At 34.7% G+C, this 18,977-nt stretch overlaps 3 protein-coding genes across 3 annotated transcripts in view; 2 read left to right on the top strand and 1 right to left on the bottom strand.

Annotated features, from left to right (window-relative positions):
* Positions 1 to 6,055, top strand: part of LOC113402875 (uncharacterized) — a 40,911-nt gene extending 34,856 nt beyond the window's left edge. Inside the window, exons 8-10 of the mRNA XM_064215860.1 lie at positions 150 to 362; positions 601 to 3,573; positions 3,613 to 6,055. Of these exons, the coding sequence (XP_064071930.1) occupies positions 150 to 362; positions 601 to 3,573; positions 3,613 to 5,693 (5,267 nt within the window). The 3' untranslated portion in view covers positions 5,694 to 6,055. The remainder of the gene's footprint in view (positions 1 to 149; positions 363 to 600; positions 3,574 to 3,612) is intronic.
* Positions 6,031 to 18,977, bottom strand: part of LOC113402876 (adenylosuccinate lyase) — a 33,569-nt gene continuing 20,622 nt past the window's right edge. Inside the window, exons 2-3 of the mRNA XM_026643226.2 lie at positions 7,443 to 7,738; positions 6,031 to 7,145 (exon numbers count right to left, since the gene is read on the bottom strand). Of these exons, the coding sequence (XP_026499011.2) occupies positions 6,131 to 7,145; positions 7,443 to 7,738 (1,311 nt within the window). The 3' untranslated portion in view covers positions 6,031 to 6,130. The remainder of the gene's footprint in view (positions 7,146 to 7,442; positions 7,739 to 18,977) is intronic.
* The window catches only part of LOC113402878 (uncharacterized), a 29,396-nt gene continuing 18,858 nt past the window's right edge, over positions 8,440 to 18,977 (top strand). The window contains exons 1-5 of the mRNA XM_026643230.2: positions 8,440 to 8,627; positions 15,625 to 15,821; positions 16,018 to 16,147; positions 16,782 to 16,874; positions 18,215 to 18,328. Of these exons, the coding sequence (XP_026499015.2) occupies positions 8,577 to 8,627; positions 15,625 to 15,821; positions 16,018 to 16,147; positions 16,782 to 16,874; positions 18,215 to 18,328 (585 nt within the window). The 5' untranslated portion in view covers positions 8,440 to 8,576. The remainder of the gene's footprint in view (positions 8,628 to 15,624; positions 15,822 to 16,017; positions 16,148 to 16,781; positions 16,875 to 18,214; positions 18,329 to 18,977) is intronic.

Genomic DNA, 18,977 nt, shown 5'->3' with positions numbered 1-18,977 from the left:
TAGTGGCGGCAGAATTTCATTGAAATTAAATACATGCAGTCTTCCTCACGATGTTTTCCTTCACCACAGAGCACGAGATGAAAATTAAGAGAAATCTCTATTTAAACAAGTAATTGAATATGAACTAATTTTCATTTTGGAATTTACAGGATACTACGCGGATCCAGAGAATTGTCGTTGGTTCTTTGCGTGTCTGGACCATGGTAAGGCGCCATTAACAGCTTATGAGTTCCGCTGTCCCTTCGGTCTCGGCTTCGATGCGGCGCGCCTTAAGTGTGAATGGCCCTGGCTGGTGCCGGCCTGCGGAAACATTGCGAGATACGAGGCTGAGGCGTTTGGATTCTCCGCTGGTGCGCTCTCAGGTAAGGAAAACTAAACATTTTATTAAAACTTATTTTTCCCGTAATTATAAAATATAAATGAAAGCTACCAATAATAAAAGCTGAGGTAATTGCACCGCTAAATAACACATATTTCAAAATCATTGATATCATTTAAATATTTATTGCTCAAAACTATTTATAAGTCTTTAAATTTATTTCCAACCTCACGTTTGTTTTCGCATATGCAGATATTGTTTCAATTTTGGTTTTCTTACAGGCGCAACTGGATTCCAGGGTAAAACCGCCGACTCAGTCAACATTGCTGCTCACCAGAGTTTGGTATCTGGAGCGTCTTTAGATAATCTCGTGGGGATTCAAACCGGATATCTTAGTAAAGATGACGTCCTCGATGGCAACTATATCGCTTCCCAAGAACTCTCAAATTTAGGATTTGCGGGACCAGGAACTTATCAAATAGATGATTTAGCTTTAGGAGGACAGGGAGAGTCAAGTGGTCTTTCTTATAATATTGTATCCGCTGATAATATTAACGAAGGTTTAGTGCAAACTACAAACTACAATGATAATGATAAATACAGTAGCGGATCGTTAATTCTTGATGATTATAGACTGCCCAGCAACAAGGCCAGCTCTTCAGGAACATATAACTCAGCACAAAGATTAAACGCAGGAGCAGCTCAATCATCTTCACGATTTAATTCGGGAAAATATAGAGGCAATAATGCGTATCCTGGCGCACCTGCAACGTACAACGACGGAAAATACAACAGAGGATTTTACCGTAAAGATAATGCTGGTTTTTATGTCCACAATCCTGCTGGAGATCGCGCTAAGCCTTATGAACATATTGATGTACCTCCCGTTCCCTACGGACACGTTGATTCAAAATATAAACAAACTAGCGAGTATGATGTTGGCGGTTATACAGGAACTCACGACACGGGATCTTATAGCCAAGATGGTAGTGCATCCCATGGTTACGAATATCCAAAGCCTGCTATTCAGTTCAATGAAGGTCCTGCAGTAGGTCAAAATATCTACAGCAATAAAGGTCAACTAGGAGCATATACAAGTGGATCTACTGTTACTACTGGTGCTGCTTCTACTACTTACCATGGCAGTTACAGCAACGGAGATGCTGGGAAATATGTTACAAATGGTGAAGTATATAACGGTGACTCACATACTCTAACAGCAGGAGCAGTTAATGTTGAACTTGTAGGAAAAACTTCATTGGTTGATGTGGATTATGCAAACCAAGCTAACTATCAAGGTCAATCGTTTAGCCACGGAGTCATTCATCAAGGTTATACAGCAGCTGTGCCTGAAGTCTCTATAAGCCATGTTGGCACTGATAGTCAAAATCTTGACGGTTACAGCTTGGGTACTACACCCACTTCATCTGGAGTTCCAACAACAGCTACACCTTTGCCGGTTACTTACAAAACAACATACGTACCAGAAGTCCCTAAAACTAGTATTAAACAAGTTTTTGGTTACACTCAACCTGCTGTTACGTTCGTTCAACCAACAGTTGTTCCAATCAAGCATGTGACTTCTCAAGTGCAAGAAGCTGATTATAACCAAGGATTAAATTATCAATACGAAAGTAGAGATTACTCATCAACATATAATGCTGAATCGGGAGGACAAAGGGATTCCACAGGTTACGATTACACAAAACCTGTTGCTAATGAAAATACTGTTACATACGCAACGGGTATACCCTCAGCCACCGTAATATCATATCAGCCACAAGGATTTGGGCATAGTCAGCAGACTATACATAAAGTAGAGTCTGTAGGTTTCGATTATTCTACACAAAGACCTGTTACTGAACAACCATTTAAAAAACTAGTTGCTTATACTACAGGACCATCAGTTTCGACCTACGTTCAACCAACTGCACAATCAGTAAGTCATCAAACTATTCACAATGTAGCAAGCAATACTTATTTACCTTCGATTGATACGAGTGGACAAAGTGAAGTTAAAACAGCTGTAAATTACGAAGCTCCACAAACTGTGTTACAATATACAACTCCTCAACCAGCTTTATCTGTTCAACCTATAGTATCAACCTATCAACCACAGACGTTCAGCCAACAGACATTGCATACTGTTGACACAAATAAATTGAACACCTATTCTCAAGACCTTTCAGAACAAGGATATGAATACAAACAACCCCTTATTCCGTTTGAAGATGCGGTAAAAACAGTGACACAATTTTCTACACCTGCTCCTGCTGTGTCGTATACTCCTCAAAGTTACAGTTCACAAACAGTGCAAAGATTTAACACTAAGCAATATGTAACATCTACTGTTCGTCCAACGGTTTCATCAATACCAGTAACTATTAACGAGAACCCATTCCTGAAGTATACAGTAAAAGCTACGCCAGAGACGTATGTTAGTCCAACTTACATACCTCAATCGTATAGTCAACAGACGGTACATAGAGAAGACTCTAGTGGGTCAAATATTGGATCCACGGGATACCAATACACTTCTGATATTAATTATGAAGAACCTAGATATTATACAGCACAATCTACATCTCAACCCCAGTCTTTCAGTCAACAAACGCTTCATAAAGTAGAGGCAAATAAAGTCAATGCTTATGAAGGCACATCATTTTCAGGATATGATTACACTCAGCCAGCCGTGAGTTACGAAAGCACCAAGATCGTGTCATCGACACCTACACCTATAATTACTTCAACTTACAGACCGTTATCGCACAGTCAACAAACTATTCATAAAGTTGAAAGACAAAGAATTCCTTCTACAACCCCGACTTCGTCAATTGAATACACTTATCAACAGCCCGCTGTATCTATTTATAAAAATCCCATTCTTGAGTATACTGATAATGTTTCCCCAGTTTCATATGCAGAACCTACTGCAACTGTATATACGCAAACGTATAAACCTATTCAACAGTCTAGAACAAGTTTCGCTAGTAAACCAGTTCAGTATGAAACTTCGGCACAACAGGCATACATAAATCAAGAAGGATACTCATACAGTCAACCCGAAATACAAACTAATATTGAGACGACAAATACTGCAAAATACTCGGATGCAAGCGCCGTATCGCATCAAGTATTCCACCAGTCTCAGAGTACTGGAAATACACAATATGAAACAGGGAAAGACGTTGTATTTGTTTCAACAACGCCATCTACACTAGTATATGAAGATCATTATGCAGAATACGAAGCTCCTAGGAACGTGAAAACATATAAAGCTCCTGAATATATACCACCGCAAAAGGAATATCAGCAAACATACACTCTTTCAACGCCTGCACCAACTGTTTATCAACAAAGTTCTATTGTACATTCTCAAGACCAGTATGATTATAAGCCCGTGGACTACTCTCAACAATATTCCAATACCAAGTCAATTTCTGATACATCGCAAATTGTAGAATCAGTACACTTTTCGTCATTCCCTGATACTAAAACAACACAATACAACCAAGCTGGGTATCAATCACCTGAAATACAGGTAGAATACAAAGCTGAGGAATATTTGCCACCTGTTGTATCCACTGTTACACCTGTAGTGACATCTACTTATCGTCCACGAACATATTCAACTAGTACCACGAGGGAATATTTACCCCCTACCTCACAACCTAAATTCAATGCCCCTGAGTATTTGCCACCGGATAACACTTACGTAACACAGTCAACGGCATCGCCTAAATCAAATACTCTGGAATATTTGCCTGCTTTGGAGGAATCGAATTCTAGAGTAGTCAGTTTTGAAAGCTTTGGTAGCCAGGGAGGTGAAACGCGAAAAACCGATAATAAGCTAAGTACTTATCAGGATTACAGTGTTCCATCTGTCACTGTATCCTCAACTGCTGCACCTATTTTGAGAAAACAGAATATTGTTGTTGAAACAGCAAAATCAAATCTATTAGGTTTTGGAACAGTTGGACCTGATGCTGGATTAGTTTCTACAGCTTATACTACTTCTGCACCTGTTGTATCAGACCATTATTATTCATCACCTCAAATTGTTTCATCGACTTATGTACCAGAGGATATAAAGGTCACAGCCAATGCTAGAAAAATAACGAGGCCAAAATATTTAAGACCAGCAGTAAAGTCAACTACTCAATCATATGTAGAATCGACGACAGCGTATCAAGCTCCACAATACTTGCCACCAGTCGAACAGGTTGCTCAAGAAAATATTGATGGTTTTGAGTATAAGATTACCGATGCTTCAAAAGTCAGATATAATCCTTATCAAGAACAATCAATTGATAATACTGCGTCCGTAGTATCGACAGTTTCTACTCCCATAAGAAAACAAAATATTGTTGTTGAAACAGCAAAATCTCAGTTACTCGGTTTTGGTACAGTTGGAACCGATGCCGGTTTAGTTTCTTCGGGCGCTTACAGTACACCTGGATCTGTCGTGGTATCCAATGGTGAATCTTCATACTCAACAGTACCAGTTCAACAAGAATTGGTTGAGGTTACACAAGAGGTGAGGAGAAAATCAAAACCTAAAGTAGCTGTAGTTACAAAAATTAACGACTTCAACCCTCTCCTTGTAAGAAAATTAGGCGCAGTTTGTAGTTGTCAATCACCTATCTTAGTTCTAAAGGGTAAAAGACCTACAGTCCAAGATCATGATAACGATGATTACAGCAATGGTTATGAGGACACTGAACGTGGAGACATCAATAGCAATGCTTGGACAAGAAATACAGGCCGAATTTCAACACGTCCAGTATTAAATACTGTAGCCACTGCTACGCCGATAGTTTCCTCTACATTTAATCCTATTATTGTACCCGACGATTCTTTCTATCAAGAATACCAGGAAGCCAGCAATGATAATATTGCTTTAGCACCTATTCAAAAGGATTATTCCGAGAGTTTTATTTCAAGCACACCTATAATTTCAACAACAGAAAGAGTTGTAAGAATAAAGCCTCGCATAAAAAATGTGACCGTAGCGCCTACATTTAAAACAATCATATTGAATGAAGAAGCCTCGTCTGAAATTGTTCAGGAATCAGATTCACCAGTGTCTGAAATCGATTCACAGGCCTTTGATCGTTACGGTCCTGGAGGTTGGAGAAGCAGAGATGAGACTTTACAAGGTTCGATAGATTGTAAGAGGGCAGGATTGTTCCGTCACCCCAAACAATGTAATAAGTTCTATGCTTGTCGATGGGACTGTACAAAACAAAGATTTACGCTCCACGTATTCAATTGCCCAATTCAGCTTAGCTTTGACCCTAACTTAGGTGCTTGTAACTGGCCTAGCCAGGGACCGGCCTGCCAAGGCGATACACTTCTCACAAATGCTCTCTGAAAATGTAATATTGCAAATGAACGCTTTTAAATCTCAACGTGCCATCAAAATTGTGATAAGATGTGATCACGAATGTCCTACGATTTTTAAATTTTTATTTGCTTTACTAATAGGTTGAGTCTCTCATTTTTTAACTCCCTAGGCTTATTTATTTGTTTGATTGTTATAATGTTAATTCATAGTTATTTATTACTCATGGTCTATTGAAGCTTGTGACTGCAAAGCAAAGCATTACTTTCGGCATTGATTGAACATAAGTTACCATTGTCTAGTTCATTTAGTATATTACGTTTTGTGAAGTTGTGGAGTCATTTGTATATGTTTGTAAACGCTGTAATGTAAATATATCATTTATTCATGTATGTCTTGTATTTTATTTCATATCATTTAACAATTATAATGGTTAATAATATTGCGTCAATTATTTGAAAACAATCTTAAATATTTAAAGATACTGGCTTTTCTACCTCTGCTAGAGCATTCTGGTACTTTTTCAGAATAGGATTTACTTCTTCTTCGATGAATTCTGTAACTTGTTCAGGCGCTCTGCCAATAAAAGTGGATGCATCTAAAATATTTTCTAGTTGTGGTATAATAGGAGCAAAATACTTATCTTTCTTAACACGATCAATTAGATCGTTATCTTTTCCCTCTTGTTTTACCACTGCTCCAGCTTCATGAGAGAGAACTCTAATCTTTTCATGACAAACTTGACGATCTCCTCCAGCTTGTACCATGGCCATTATGATATTTTCAGTTGCCATAAACGGGAGCTCCTGAGCTATGTGGCGAGCCAAAACTTTAGGATATACTACAAGTCCTTGGCATATGTTAAGAAGTGTGAGCAATGTGGCATCAGCAGTTAGAAATGCCTCTGCCAATGTAATTCGTCGATTAGCTGAATCGTCTAACGTACGTTCCAACCATTGTACTGCATGAGTATTTGCAGCATTGGCATGAAGTGTTATCAAATGACGCGCTAAAGCGCAACAGCGTTCTGATCTCATAGGATTTCTTTTGTAGGGCATAGCGCTTGAACCTATTTGAGACGCCTCGAAAGGTTCTTCCAATTCTTTACGTGACGCCAGGATGCGTATATCTGAGCACATCTTATGCACCGTGGCTCCCAATCCTGACAAGGCTGATATAACTTCTAAATCCACTTTTCTGGAATATGTTTGTCCTGTCACGATGTATCGTTTATCAAATCCAGCTAATTCGGCGACTCTTTTATCTAGAGCTTTAACTTTTGCACTATCGCCTTTGAATAGTTGTAGAAATGAAGCTTGGGTTCCAGTAGTACCCTTCACTCCGCGGAAACGGAGATCGTCATGTGCACGAGATAAAGCGCGCTCGTCCATTAGTAAGTCGCTGAGCCATAAAGAGGCTCGCTTACCGACGGTTGTCAACTGAGCGGGTTGCAAGTGTGTGAAGCCCAAAATGGGTATGGATCTGTAATCGAAAACATATAACAAATTATTAAACATCTTCAATGCAAAAAATATTCCATTAGTAACTGTTTATATATAATGATGAATGAAAATCCAAACCCGTTGAAAGTGATCGCCGTCGTCAAAATCAGTCAGTACAGTCAGACATCATATGTATATAGATATATCAACATTTGTTATATATGGGTGTCAACACATTAACAGTTTTCTATTAAAATACAGTTCAGTTAAGAATATAAAGGAATAAAAGCCAGAAAAATATAAATAATTTAAGGAAGTCATTGAAACCTAAACTTACTTATTGTCATCGGCAAACTTCGACAAACGGCTTATGACAGCGGCCAATCTTGGCATCAATAATTCTAAGCCGTGTTTAAGGACAATTAGATCGGTATTATCGCCAACATAGCAAGAAGTGGCTCCCAAGTGGATGATGGGCGCTGCGAGGGGACAGCGCTCTGCCAGAGTGTGGACATGAGCCATCACATCGTGGCGAACCTTCTTCTCGTGTTCTGCGGCTGAGGCGAAGTCGATGTCGTGTACGGCGGACTCGAGTTCCGCGATCTGTTCGTTTGAGATGTCGAGACCCAACTCCTGAAAATTATAAACAGAGTTTTTTAATAATAATAATAACATAAGTCGAAATTAAAATATAATGTAGTCATTTATAAACATTGATTAAGCACGAAAATTTAATGTTTGGCTGATTTTGGATCCGCGATCTTCGTTTAATATCAAACGGTTTTCGGCACTATTTTCTTATTGTAGCAAAAAAGTCAGTAATCAGAAAGAATCATATTAATTTTAAGTTTAACTAGTTAGTCAATTTCTTAAATGTAATCAAGTACATTATTTATGTACACACTATTTCATTATAATATTCAATATTAAACGGTCATGAGGAAAACCCTATAGTATAAATAGGACCAAATCTGCCTCACATGTTTCCATAAAACCGCATAGGAAAAGCGTTACGGATAAAGCTTTAAACCTTATTCACAAAAAAAGTTTGATCTTAGCCAAGCATGCGAATTTAGAGGTTGTTAATAGTATTTTAATATTAATAATAAGTTTTGTCATGCTAAAATATTGTAATATGAATTAAGAAGTAATTACTTTTATTTTATATGATTATGTAGCACAGATAAAGTAATCCAATGGGATTGCTGACGATAATTGTATCGTGAACTCAATATGGCATATTCTGTAGAAAATTCTAAAATAATACACCACAGGCAACCTGTACTACTAATTCGTTGAACAGATAAGATTAGACCCAACTGATAAGCCCTAGGTGCTGATAAACGAAATCAACCAGTGACGGGCTATATGTTAACAAAAACGGACAGAAAACAAAAGAAAAGTGATCTCGAAATCGATATAAATAACTACAGAGTGAATTTAAAGGGAATTCCAAGTGTTTTTTGTGATAATGGTGTCTGTGCAGACAATAGCCACTATCGTGGTTAAAATATTCAAAATCGTAAGTAAATATGTACCTGTTTAAGAAATATTACAATAGATAAGATTCAGACCATTACTAAATACTTTAAATAATAGGAAAAACTACAAAATAGCGGTAGCTGGGTAAGATTTCATTCTGAAATTACAGCGTTTGTCACGCTGTAATGTCGTCGTGTTGAAATGAAACTATTTCAATAGAAGTTTTTGCAACTGTTACAATAAATATTCTTGTTAACTATCCGCTTGCATTCTTATTACAATATTTAACGAATACATCGTGAGTGTCATGTGGAATTGTTGTGAAACCACGGGTCGATTTTTTTAGAACGGCCCCCATGTTCCAATTAGCTCTTAAACCTCAAAAGAAGAGCTCGACCTTGGCCCGCCAAAGGATCATTTAAAGGTTGTTACATTTAACCACACTGAAATTAATTATACATAGAATAGAAACATATATATTTTATATATGTATATATATATATAGTAAAGTAAAGTAGTAATAATTAAAACAATGATGACGAATGATTCATTTCGTATTAATATTGTAGGTGTGGTTATATTGATAAAAACTCTTGAATGGTTATCAGCTGTTATAAGAATACAGAGTTTTATTATTATTATTAGTCATGCCAAGTTTGCCAGGGCTTTAGCCAATGGGAGCATGTATGTTATTTCTCATATGCTAGTCATTGACTTACTTATTTATTTGCTATATGACAACAATACACAATTATTGTTGATTGGCTGAAAATGATAATGACTGGTGATTTATTGGCTGATACTAATTCAATGGCTCGTAATGACCGCTACCACCATTGAAGTAAAAAAGTATCTACTGTTATTTATTTATCCAACATTTATTATCTGTGTGCTTATTTACATGAGAATAACTATATAGAGTTTCACTTCTGTGAAGTATATCGATTTTCGTATCTGTAAGATAAACTATGCTTTAAAGTTTAAATATTAATATATATTAGTCGAATTATAATAATAATTAATAAATCAATAACTTCACATTATATTATAGTGGTTTAATTATCACAAAATAATTATAAATTACATTTTAGGCATAAATGTATAACACAACAAAATTGAAATGTGCTATCTACCCTATACATTTTATAGATCAGTTAACCTGTATCAAACCACAGATTAATAACCATTATATAATGAATAAAATAGTATTAGTACTAAAATGTTATAAAACAATGATCCTTATACTTGCTCATGCCTTATGCTATAAATGGGACTAGCCCTATGGCCCAATTTCTTATCATCTTGATAACGCCACGCCTTGTTGAATTAGCTACTATCAAACTATTCAAATGCTTTGCTAAAATATAAAAGAACGTGCAAACGAGTTTCAATAATTAAAAGGGCTATGTTATGATAACTTATCGGCGTAATATGATTTTAGGATTAAAATTTCTTAGCCAGTAAATGCCCCACAGCTAAGAAAATATCTCTTTTGCTAGTGATTGACATGAAGTTTGTTACACCACGCTACTTTGATACACTCAGCTCACTCATTACCCCTAGAGACTTTTAGTAGATAAACATTTATATGACTAAGAGAATGACAAGAAAGAAATGAAAGAATCGTGGAATAGGAAAGAAAAAAGGAATGTTTTGTTGTTGACTTTTGATTTGTTTCTTACGAGCTCTTAGTTATTAATAAATGTGTCTGAAATTACACTTATTAATAAAAAAACATCTCTTTTAATCTAGATAGTTCTTTATAGTGACTGATAACATTTATTTCGGTAAAAAGATTTTAATAAACGAATAAGACTATGTGTTTGAAATTTATTTTAAAATTGCAATACTTTTTTTTCACTTCACTGGCCTTATTCGCTATTAAAAATTAAACGTCTTAATTTATTATTTTCTATAGGTTTTGCCATCCTTTCCGATTTATGGTGACTCGAGTATGGCGAATCGTATGGTTGCATAAATGTATGTGATTACGAATCTGTGGTTAGTTAGTTTCGCAATTCATATCCACGGCGTATGAGTAACCTCTCGATGAGTAATTACAGCACTTGCTACTAATAAACGTAATTTCCGTTATAGTGTTTGCATTGAATCCTTATCAGATCAGCGGAATTTCGCTTATCTGTATCGTATCTTGTTTTGAAATATTTTGTTTAAATTAAACATGAGTTGTCATCTAAGATACAATGAAGGTTGGCTCTTTGTTAAACGATAAAAACCACGTGAAAACATAATACAATTAGTTTATTGGATATTTTATTGGATTAAACTTGTAAAATATTCAAATGAAAAAGTGGAACTTTTTGCATCAGAAACGTCAAGTATACTTTGCACTGAATTCGACTTAAAATAATTTAAAATACGTAATAAAATAAAACAAATGTCTTAAAAATCTAAAACTAAATAAATATACGAGGTATTTGTTACAAAAACTCATTTTTATTACTATATCGTAATTGAGTGTGTTTATATAAATACTACTAGACTACGTATTTATAAAAAATAGTAAAAGTAATATTTAAATTCATAAAATTAATTTATTTTAAGATTCCAATTTGTGTAATTTAGTTAGAAGTAAGAGAAGTGATATATTTTATTTAAAAAAAAACATGAACGCTTGTCACGCCAATAGTCTTAATTGAAAGTAGGGGAAATTGCGAAGCGCATCTATTAATATAATAATACTAATGTCTAGCCGCGGCTTTACCCGCGTGTGATCGGAAGTGTGGGAGACAGACGTTAGGTATATTTTTTTCGGGATAAAACATAACCTTTGTGTTATTACATATAATCTATCTGTGCCGAATTTCATTCAGATCCGTTCAGCTGTTCTGGCGTGATTGAGCAACGAACATCCATCCATCCGAAATTATGCATTTATTTTTATAAGCTATGTTACACGATTATTCACTTAAAACGATGGCTATAGAATATGTATATCGGTTAGTAGTGGTTTAGTAGATTTAAAAAAAAACACATGTATTACTAAATTAGGAAGCAACTGACTTCTTATTAAACAGTCGTTGTATATTTAGCTTTGATTTGACAAGGAAGTAATCAATATCCATTATTGTTTGATCCCAGCATCCCGTCGGCGACAATTAAAGCTTGGTATTGTGATAACTGTTATGCTATCAGCTGCCTGCCAGAGTATGCAATGACCAGATAGTTATGTTTTTAGATTTCAAACGTCACTCTCGGCACGGGTCATCTTTATGTATGAATAGGCAAAAGCAAAACACTTCAGTACTTCCTCCTCTTTTGTTTTTTTTTTTTGATAGTTATTGACCAGCTTTAGCGATATCAATGAAAAAAAAAATTCTAAACATTCAAATTCATACCAATATTTTCACTTGAAATTTTCAATAATGATTAAGTTCTAATTCCGACTACTGGGTTAACATTAGTTATAACAAAAGTATGTACATACATATATCAGTTTCATCTGGTTACATTTTTACAGTCCAAGCCTTCATTTATTCGGATTCTACCGCGACGAAGTAAAAAGTACTTGTACATGTTACTTATAATAAATTGTTGCAATCAATTTGAATGCTTTTCTAAATTATTATCAAGGCGATTATGTCGATATGGTGTTTTAATAATTGTAATATAATGGGAAAATGTTTAAGGAAAATTTAAGGAACGTCAATCAAACTTTTAGGCGGGATATTTTTTGTAACATTTAAAAATATAGTTATATGTTCGAACGATATTTTCTATATTCAAAAAATTCAGTATTTTTAAATCACATTGGCACTTTATAATTGATTATAGTTTATTTAATTGAGAGTGAAATAACTATTATTAAGAGTGAAAATATACAGAAGGATGCAGTTTCCTTTAACTGATTTTTAAATGATACCAATTACATAGTGATTTTAGTATCTTGCTTTTAATGGAATGTGGAACACATAAATCATTTTATTGAAATATAATGTTTTGTAGTAAGTATTAATTTAGTTTATTGCTATAATTATGATCAATATCGTATAATTATTTCAAAAACAATTTGCCGCGTAATTTGTATCTTTATTTACAATTAATCGATTAAAATAAATTTTCACTTAATCAAGGCTGTGTAATAATAATTATTTCAATATTAGTTTTTATTTTAAATTAATTGTCAAAGCGAAATCATCAAACAATTAGCGTGTTTGTCCTTGTTGCATTTATTTTGATGCTGGTGGTGAATTTTATATTTATAACACATCGAAAAAGGATTTGGCAGAATCTTACGGGTCTTTGCCATGATAACTTGACAGTTAAAAATCAGAATAGTTTTTTTTTTAGATTTCTTAATAAACTATTTATCTGTTGTAGTAATTTTGCTAAATAATGTTAAAACGCATTTGTTAACAGTTATTCAATTTTTAATTACATATTAAAGTAAGGCTAATATTTATACATTATAAGTTTTTATATGCTGCGGCTAAGAGATAACGGATAAGAAATTAAATTTAAACACTCATATATATAAGGTAATATTATATATTTACATATCAAGAAGGAATCGTAAAGCAGGTAATATTCAGTGAACAATGTTGAGAAAGTGTGTGCGTATGAGTAGGTTCGGCCGCACTGCAGTTAGCGTTAGATATGCTAAATATTATTGATGTGTTCTCTTCATCAGAGTAAGGCAGCCCGAAATTTTGCCTTTGTAACTCTTCCTCCATGACCTTCTAATTGTTTTAAATAAATCCCCTTGTTTGTGACAAACAATGCAATTACTCACTGGCTAAATTATACAATTCATATATTGTAATTATTATTATTAATTTATAACATTATATATACGGGATGACGTCATCGGGAAATTAAAATGTCAACATTAAATAACCACAGCAAAACATTTTTTTTTATATATCAAGTCGAATATGCTTTGGTTATAACTGGAGTTGAAATATCTAAGAAACTCTTGATATGTTTGATCGATATAAAAAAAATATTATGTGGAACATCTTTCCTCTCGCTTTCTGCTATCTGTGGGAAAAGGAAACGTACCAACACATTTGACTCGCTGAGAGGATGTCGTATTAATGTTGCTTATGCACCGACTATAAGGCTCGTTTTTGTTTTTTCTACTATGCCATATAAAAACAGTGTTAGGTTTGATTGTGGATGGACATTGCGACCAGACAAGATGGTGTCACAAAGATGGATGTGAGTGACACAGCGCCAACCCAAAATATCAGAGTACAAGCGAATGATGGAACATATTAAACATAAATATGTACTGACTTTATTTTGATTATAAGTGTGAAAAATCAGATACTTTCTACGTGTAGTGAGGTTGAATATTGAAACCAAGTGTAATAAATCTAAATTAAATATCTAAAATACTCAGTTCAGTATTAAGTAAGTTTACATTACTCTGTGGCATGTCTTCCTTGAGATGAATGGAAGTGTTGACTTTTGACCTGCACATGAGTAATTTTATTAATTAACTAATTTGTCCCTTGTGGCCAGTTTGTCGATATGACGAGTGCTAATTAGAGCAGCATTAGTAATGCAAAAGTCCTCTAAATATATACGTAAGTGGGTTTATTTATGTGTACCATAAGGAGGAATTTTTGCTTATATTCAATTGTGTGGCAAAAATAAAGAAGTGTGGTCGCGCCTCAGCCTGCCCATACCATAAAGATCAAAATGAGAAGCAATACTGACATGTCAATATTTAGACCACAATTGCATGAACATTTTGATTTGTCAATGTTTAGAAATAAGACTCTAATAACCTTCATGTTTAATACACTATTTTGACCCGCGATAAGTCACATAGCGGAGATCTAAAGATAATAGTATTGAAATACCTCCGTTACATCGACTGATGGAGCACACGGCGTCATATGTCGTAGGTCACGGTATCAGTGACGAGAATTCCACGACATGACTGTACTTGAATGTTTGAAATTACTCCAAAAATATCGCTTGCCATCAGAATTGTATGTAATACTATAGAGCTGGTTCTTTCGTAGATAATAGCTTTATTCAAATCAGTTGAGTCAAGAGACACATCGCTGAAAATAGTCAGATACACAATCTGTGCATAACAATCAGAACTAGGTCAAGATTTTTTTTCTTTAATAAGAAATGCTTAATGAATAACTTACAAGCAATACGTTGGTTAGAACGCGTGCAACTTAACCGATGATTTCGGGTTCAAGCCCAGGCAGGCACCACTGAATTTCATGTGCTTAATTTGTGTTTATAAATCATCTCATGCTCGGCGGTGAAGGAAAACATCGTGAGGAAACCTGCATGTGTCTAATTTCAATGAAATTCTGCCACATGTCTATTCCACCGACCCGCATTAGAGCAGCGTGGTGGAATATGCTCCAAACCTTCTCCTCAAAGGGAGAGGAGGCCTTAGCCCAGCAGTGGGAAATTTACAGGCTGCTATTTAATACGCGTAATGGAAACGATATATTTTTGTTGCTACGACGAAGTGTTTTGTTGTAACTTATAAGGCTATCTAAGCAATGGTAACGACGTAATTCAACATCATAATACATCGGTTGATTGTTTAGTGTATCTGAGGGCAACGGACAATAGGTAATTAAAGCAAGACAATATAGAATAGCATCAGGTACATTTTAAAGTTGTATTATCTATTCGATATCCTTATCAAGATATGTTTAGAGATTCAAGCTAATATAACCCTTATATTCTGTGAATTATTCTGTCTAGAACTCTATATAGTTTTAAATGCGATCAATTTCGTCAATATGTTTTATGTATAGCAAGGAAATACTAATAAATGTTATTCCTATGATATCGTTAGATAAGATTTCTCGTAATACATTGTTGTTTGTGAACTTATACTATAAGTAAAATGACTAATTTTGGACAATCTAGACATTTTAAAAGATAGATCAAATATCCTGACTTCCGACTTTCGATGAAACAGACTTTCATAAACATTTTGTCACGTGATACCCAAAAGTTCAAAATAATAAGGACTTTGATCTGAAGGCATTTGATTTATATTAAATCATGTTTTATGTTATTTGTATCAGGTACTCAACATCGTGATCTTGGTACTTTATCGTACTGGATATAATGGAGAGTTCCTGGGAGTTGGAGGCACGTGGAACCTCAACGAGGAAAAGAACCCTGATGCTGAAATCGTGGCCTCCGGTGTAATTGTGGGCTATCTCATTTACACACTCGTGCAAATCGTCACATTCCTCTTCGGAACCACTGAGCACAAGAGGTATTTGTGTGTCTATGTTACTTCAAGTCACAGATTCAAAAGTTATTTACGTAGTTCCAATTTTTTTTTAACCAAAGCATTCTTTAAATTAACGTTTGATTTTAGATCCTAGATGTCGAAGTTATTTATTTAGGTGCTTTAGATATTGTGCCCAACAAAATCTGAGCAATCTTAAAAATATAATGATTTTCTTCAGAGCTCTGTCCGAAATCGTGATGAACTTCATCGGTGTGTTCCTGTGGATTGCGGTTGGCGCTGTCGCGCTGCACTACTGGGGTGGATACCAGGGAGAACACCAGTTCCAATTTGTTTTTGCTGAAAAACAGGTAAATATTCGTTTGTTGCTCTCATATTGGTTTAGTGTCTGTGCAAATATGACGTGGTGGAGTCATGATAAAGTCTTCCTCAAAGCAATTCTCAATGACAGTCCGGAGCTTAGAAAATAGCCAACTCCAGTATCGCGGAATGATAATGATCATGTCGATGATCTTGTGTCTCCAATAGTCTTATATTAATGTTCTGTTCGACGGTTACACGATGGAATAAAGAGTTTAGCTGCGTACACGCAGGTGGCTTGGCTGGCTGGGTTGGCTGCAGGAGCCGAAATTTGGTAAAAGGGAAAAAAATAGATTCAGTGAGATCGTTCGATTATATTCAGAAGTTCGAAAGAGACACAATTCGTCGAGGTTGTAATAAATATATTAACGCATATACTCGTATGCATTTGATACAGGAGCCAGATTAATTACGTACTAGATTCCGATTACAAGTATTCGAAGGATTACTAGAATTGAAACCCCTTTCTAACATTGCTGGGTCTAAATTTGTCTTCTAACAAATGTTTAAACTGATGCCTTTCATTCGTATGTGTTTATTGATTAAATACAAAAAGTTGTATTCACTCTGATGGTCCTGAGATGGAAAAATGTATAAATGAACGCTTTCTTTATTTTATTTCAGGTTGGTTTAGCGGTCGGTGCTCTATGCGTCATCCAGGGCGCGGTATATCTCCTCGACACAGCGCTATCCGTCATACATTTCACGAAGGAAATGTAATCTTAGTAACATAGATTTATTTGTTTAATAACTAAGTTTTAAATAAGCGACGTTTATTTCTGTAGTTATATTAACTCTTTAAAACATAAGGTCCGTACACATCGACCTATAGGGTTAGGTTACGCTTATTGTATTCTAAACATTCACGGTTCACGCATTTTCAAAACAGCTCTCCGAAGATTTTAATATACTTCCCACCTCTATATTAATTTAGTTAAGGAATAGTTTTTGATGTTCTATCGATGAATTCATATTTTATATGTGATTATTTTAAATAAATATAATTTAACCAATATTGTTTTATTTCATTTAATAATATTTATTAATATACTATGTGATCTACAGGGCTGACGTTGGCGTGTCAGTGAAATTAATGAATTTCGTAAATTATATAAACAAGTGGGTTTTAAAATTTTCCTATTACGAAAATTTTAATAAAAATGTATACAATATTAACCAGATTAGCGAGATTGTATACTAACGAAATATTGTCGATTGAGTACTGAGCTTAAGAGGTCACAGTTTTACAAACGACAACGTTTAAATATCCTTTACAAAAGCAAAATTTAATATTTTTAGATTGCCACCTCGCGTTGATTATAAACGCTTCTGTAACTCACTCACTTGGAAAAAAATATACTCTGTTTATAAATCGTTGGTAACTTTTTGCTTTGCCTACGTCGCGAACGTGAAAATTGACACCCACGAGTATTTCATTTTTAGCCGATAATAACGCTAAAAGATCCTTCGCCACATTTTCTAGTCTGAGTTTTTTTTCTTTTGGACGGATTTGGTGGCAGAAGTCAATGAAATGAGAAAATCATAGTCCAGAAAAATATTTTTATGGCCAGATATAAAATGGTTATACTTACAGGAGATTATCTGATAATAGCGACGTGAACTAAATGACCGAAGTTGAGGTCAATGCAAGTCAAATTAGTCGGGTCAAAAGTTAAATGTAATAAAGGAGTATTCTTCTTACTCATTAGAGATCTAGCTTTCGGGTAGTCCGATAGCTTTTTTGGTCACATAATGTTCCTTGGAACCAAAATATTGTGTCTTTGACTTCTCACAATTGTAAAGACCTCATTTCGTAAAGTTTGAAATATAAATCCATTGAAAAGTATCGTGTTTTTAGTATAAAAACACAATAAATAATTAAAGACCAAAAACGTTATTGTAAAACGTTTTTCTCCAATATTTTTCAACAAGTCCAAGAAAATAGTTTAATTAACAATTACACAATATTTCCGAGCATTCGTCGCAGTTCGATAAATTTAAGTCAAGGATTCGTCAATTGTTGTTTCAATTGAATAATAGTTTATCCTAAGTTGTAACTGAAACTGGAGTATCTGTACTCGGGCAGCCTGGTGATAATATCACCCAGATCGAAGGACTTTATGTGTGAAGTCGACGTGTACGCCAGCAACATTGCGCCACTAACGGAGAACGTGAGTCACACGATTTACTTATTTATGTGATTTGAATGAATTATCCAATCTTTTAATATGTCAAGTCAATTTATTGTCGATTCGGAATGTAGATTCTACCAAGAATACTGAGTGTATTCAAGTGTATTCATCAATCATATGCATGAATAACGTTAAACAATTATATTTATTGTCTCGTATAAAAATCATGCTAATACGTAAACTAAGTTCAAGCCATTTTAGCGGTCTATATTTTTTTACAAAATGATATATCTTATTTAATAATATTTTTTTAAACATGAACCTACTTTCTACTTCAATGTTATCAAAGGTCAGTAATTGGAGACATTGCAGTTCAATCGTGACCCCTTGATCTAATGTCGTTATAACACAGGCCCTTCTTACTTAAGAGGCAAGCAAAACAAATGTTGGTGTATAGCGGACTCCTTATAGTATGAAAACTAGTAAATTGAAATAAAAAGAATCGGTTTCAAACATGTGGCTTGGAAGTTGGGAAGATAATTAAAAAGATTGATTTTTGTTTCTTGAATCCCAACTGTAAATGAAGACCTCGAACGAAGGACGAGAATTTAAAAATATATAACATATTTTCTTATGTGACAAATTCTGAGAAAATAAATTATAAATAAAGTTAGAGCCAATAAAAAAA

This window comes from Vanessa tameamea, chromosome 9 (genome assembly GCF_037043105.1).
Source record: "Vanessa tameamea isolate UH-Manoa-2023 chromosome 9, ilVanTame1 primary haplotype, whole genome shotgun sequence".
Lineage (NCBI taxonomy): Eukaryota > Metazoa > Arthropoda > Insecta > Lepidoptera > Nymphalidae > Vanessa > Vanessa tameamea.
Note: the sequence above shows the minus strand (reverse complement) of the source record. Positions and strands in the feature narration are given on the sequence as shown.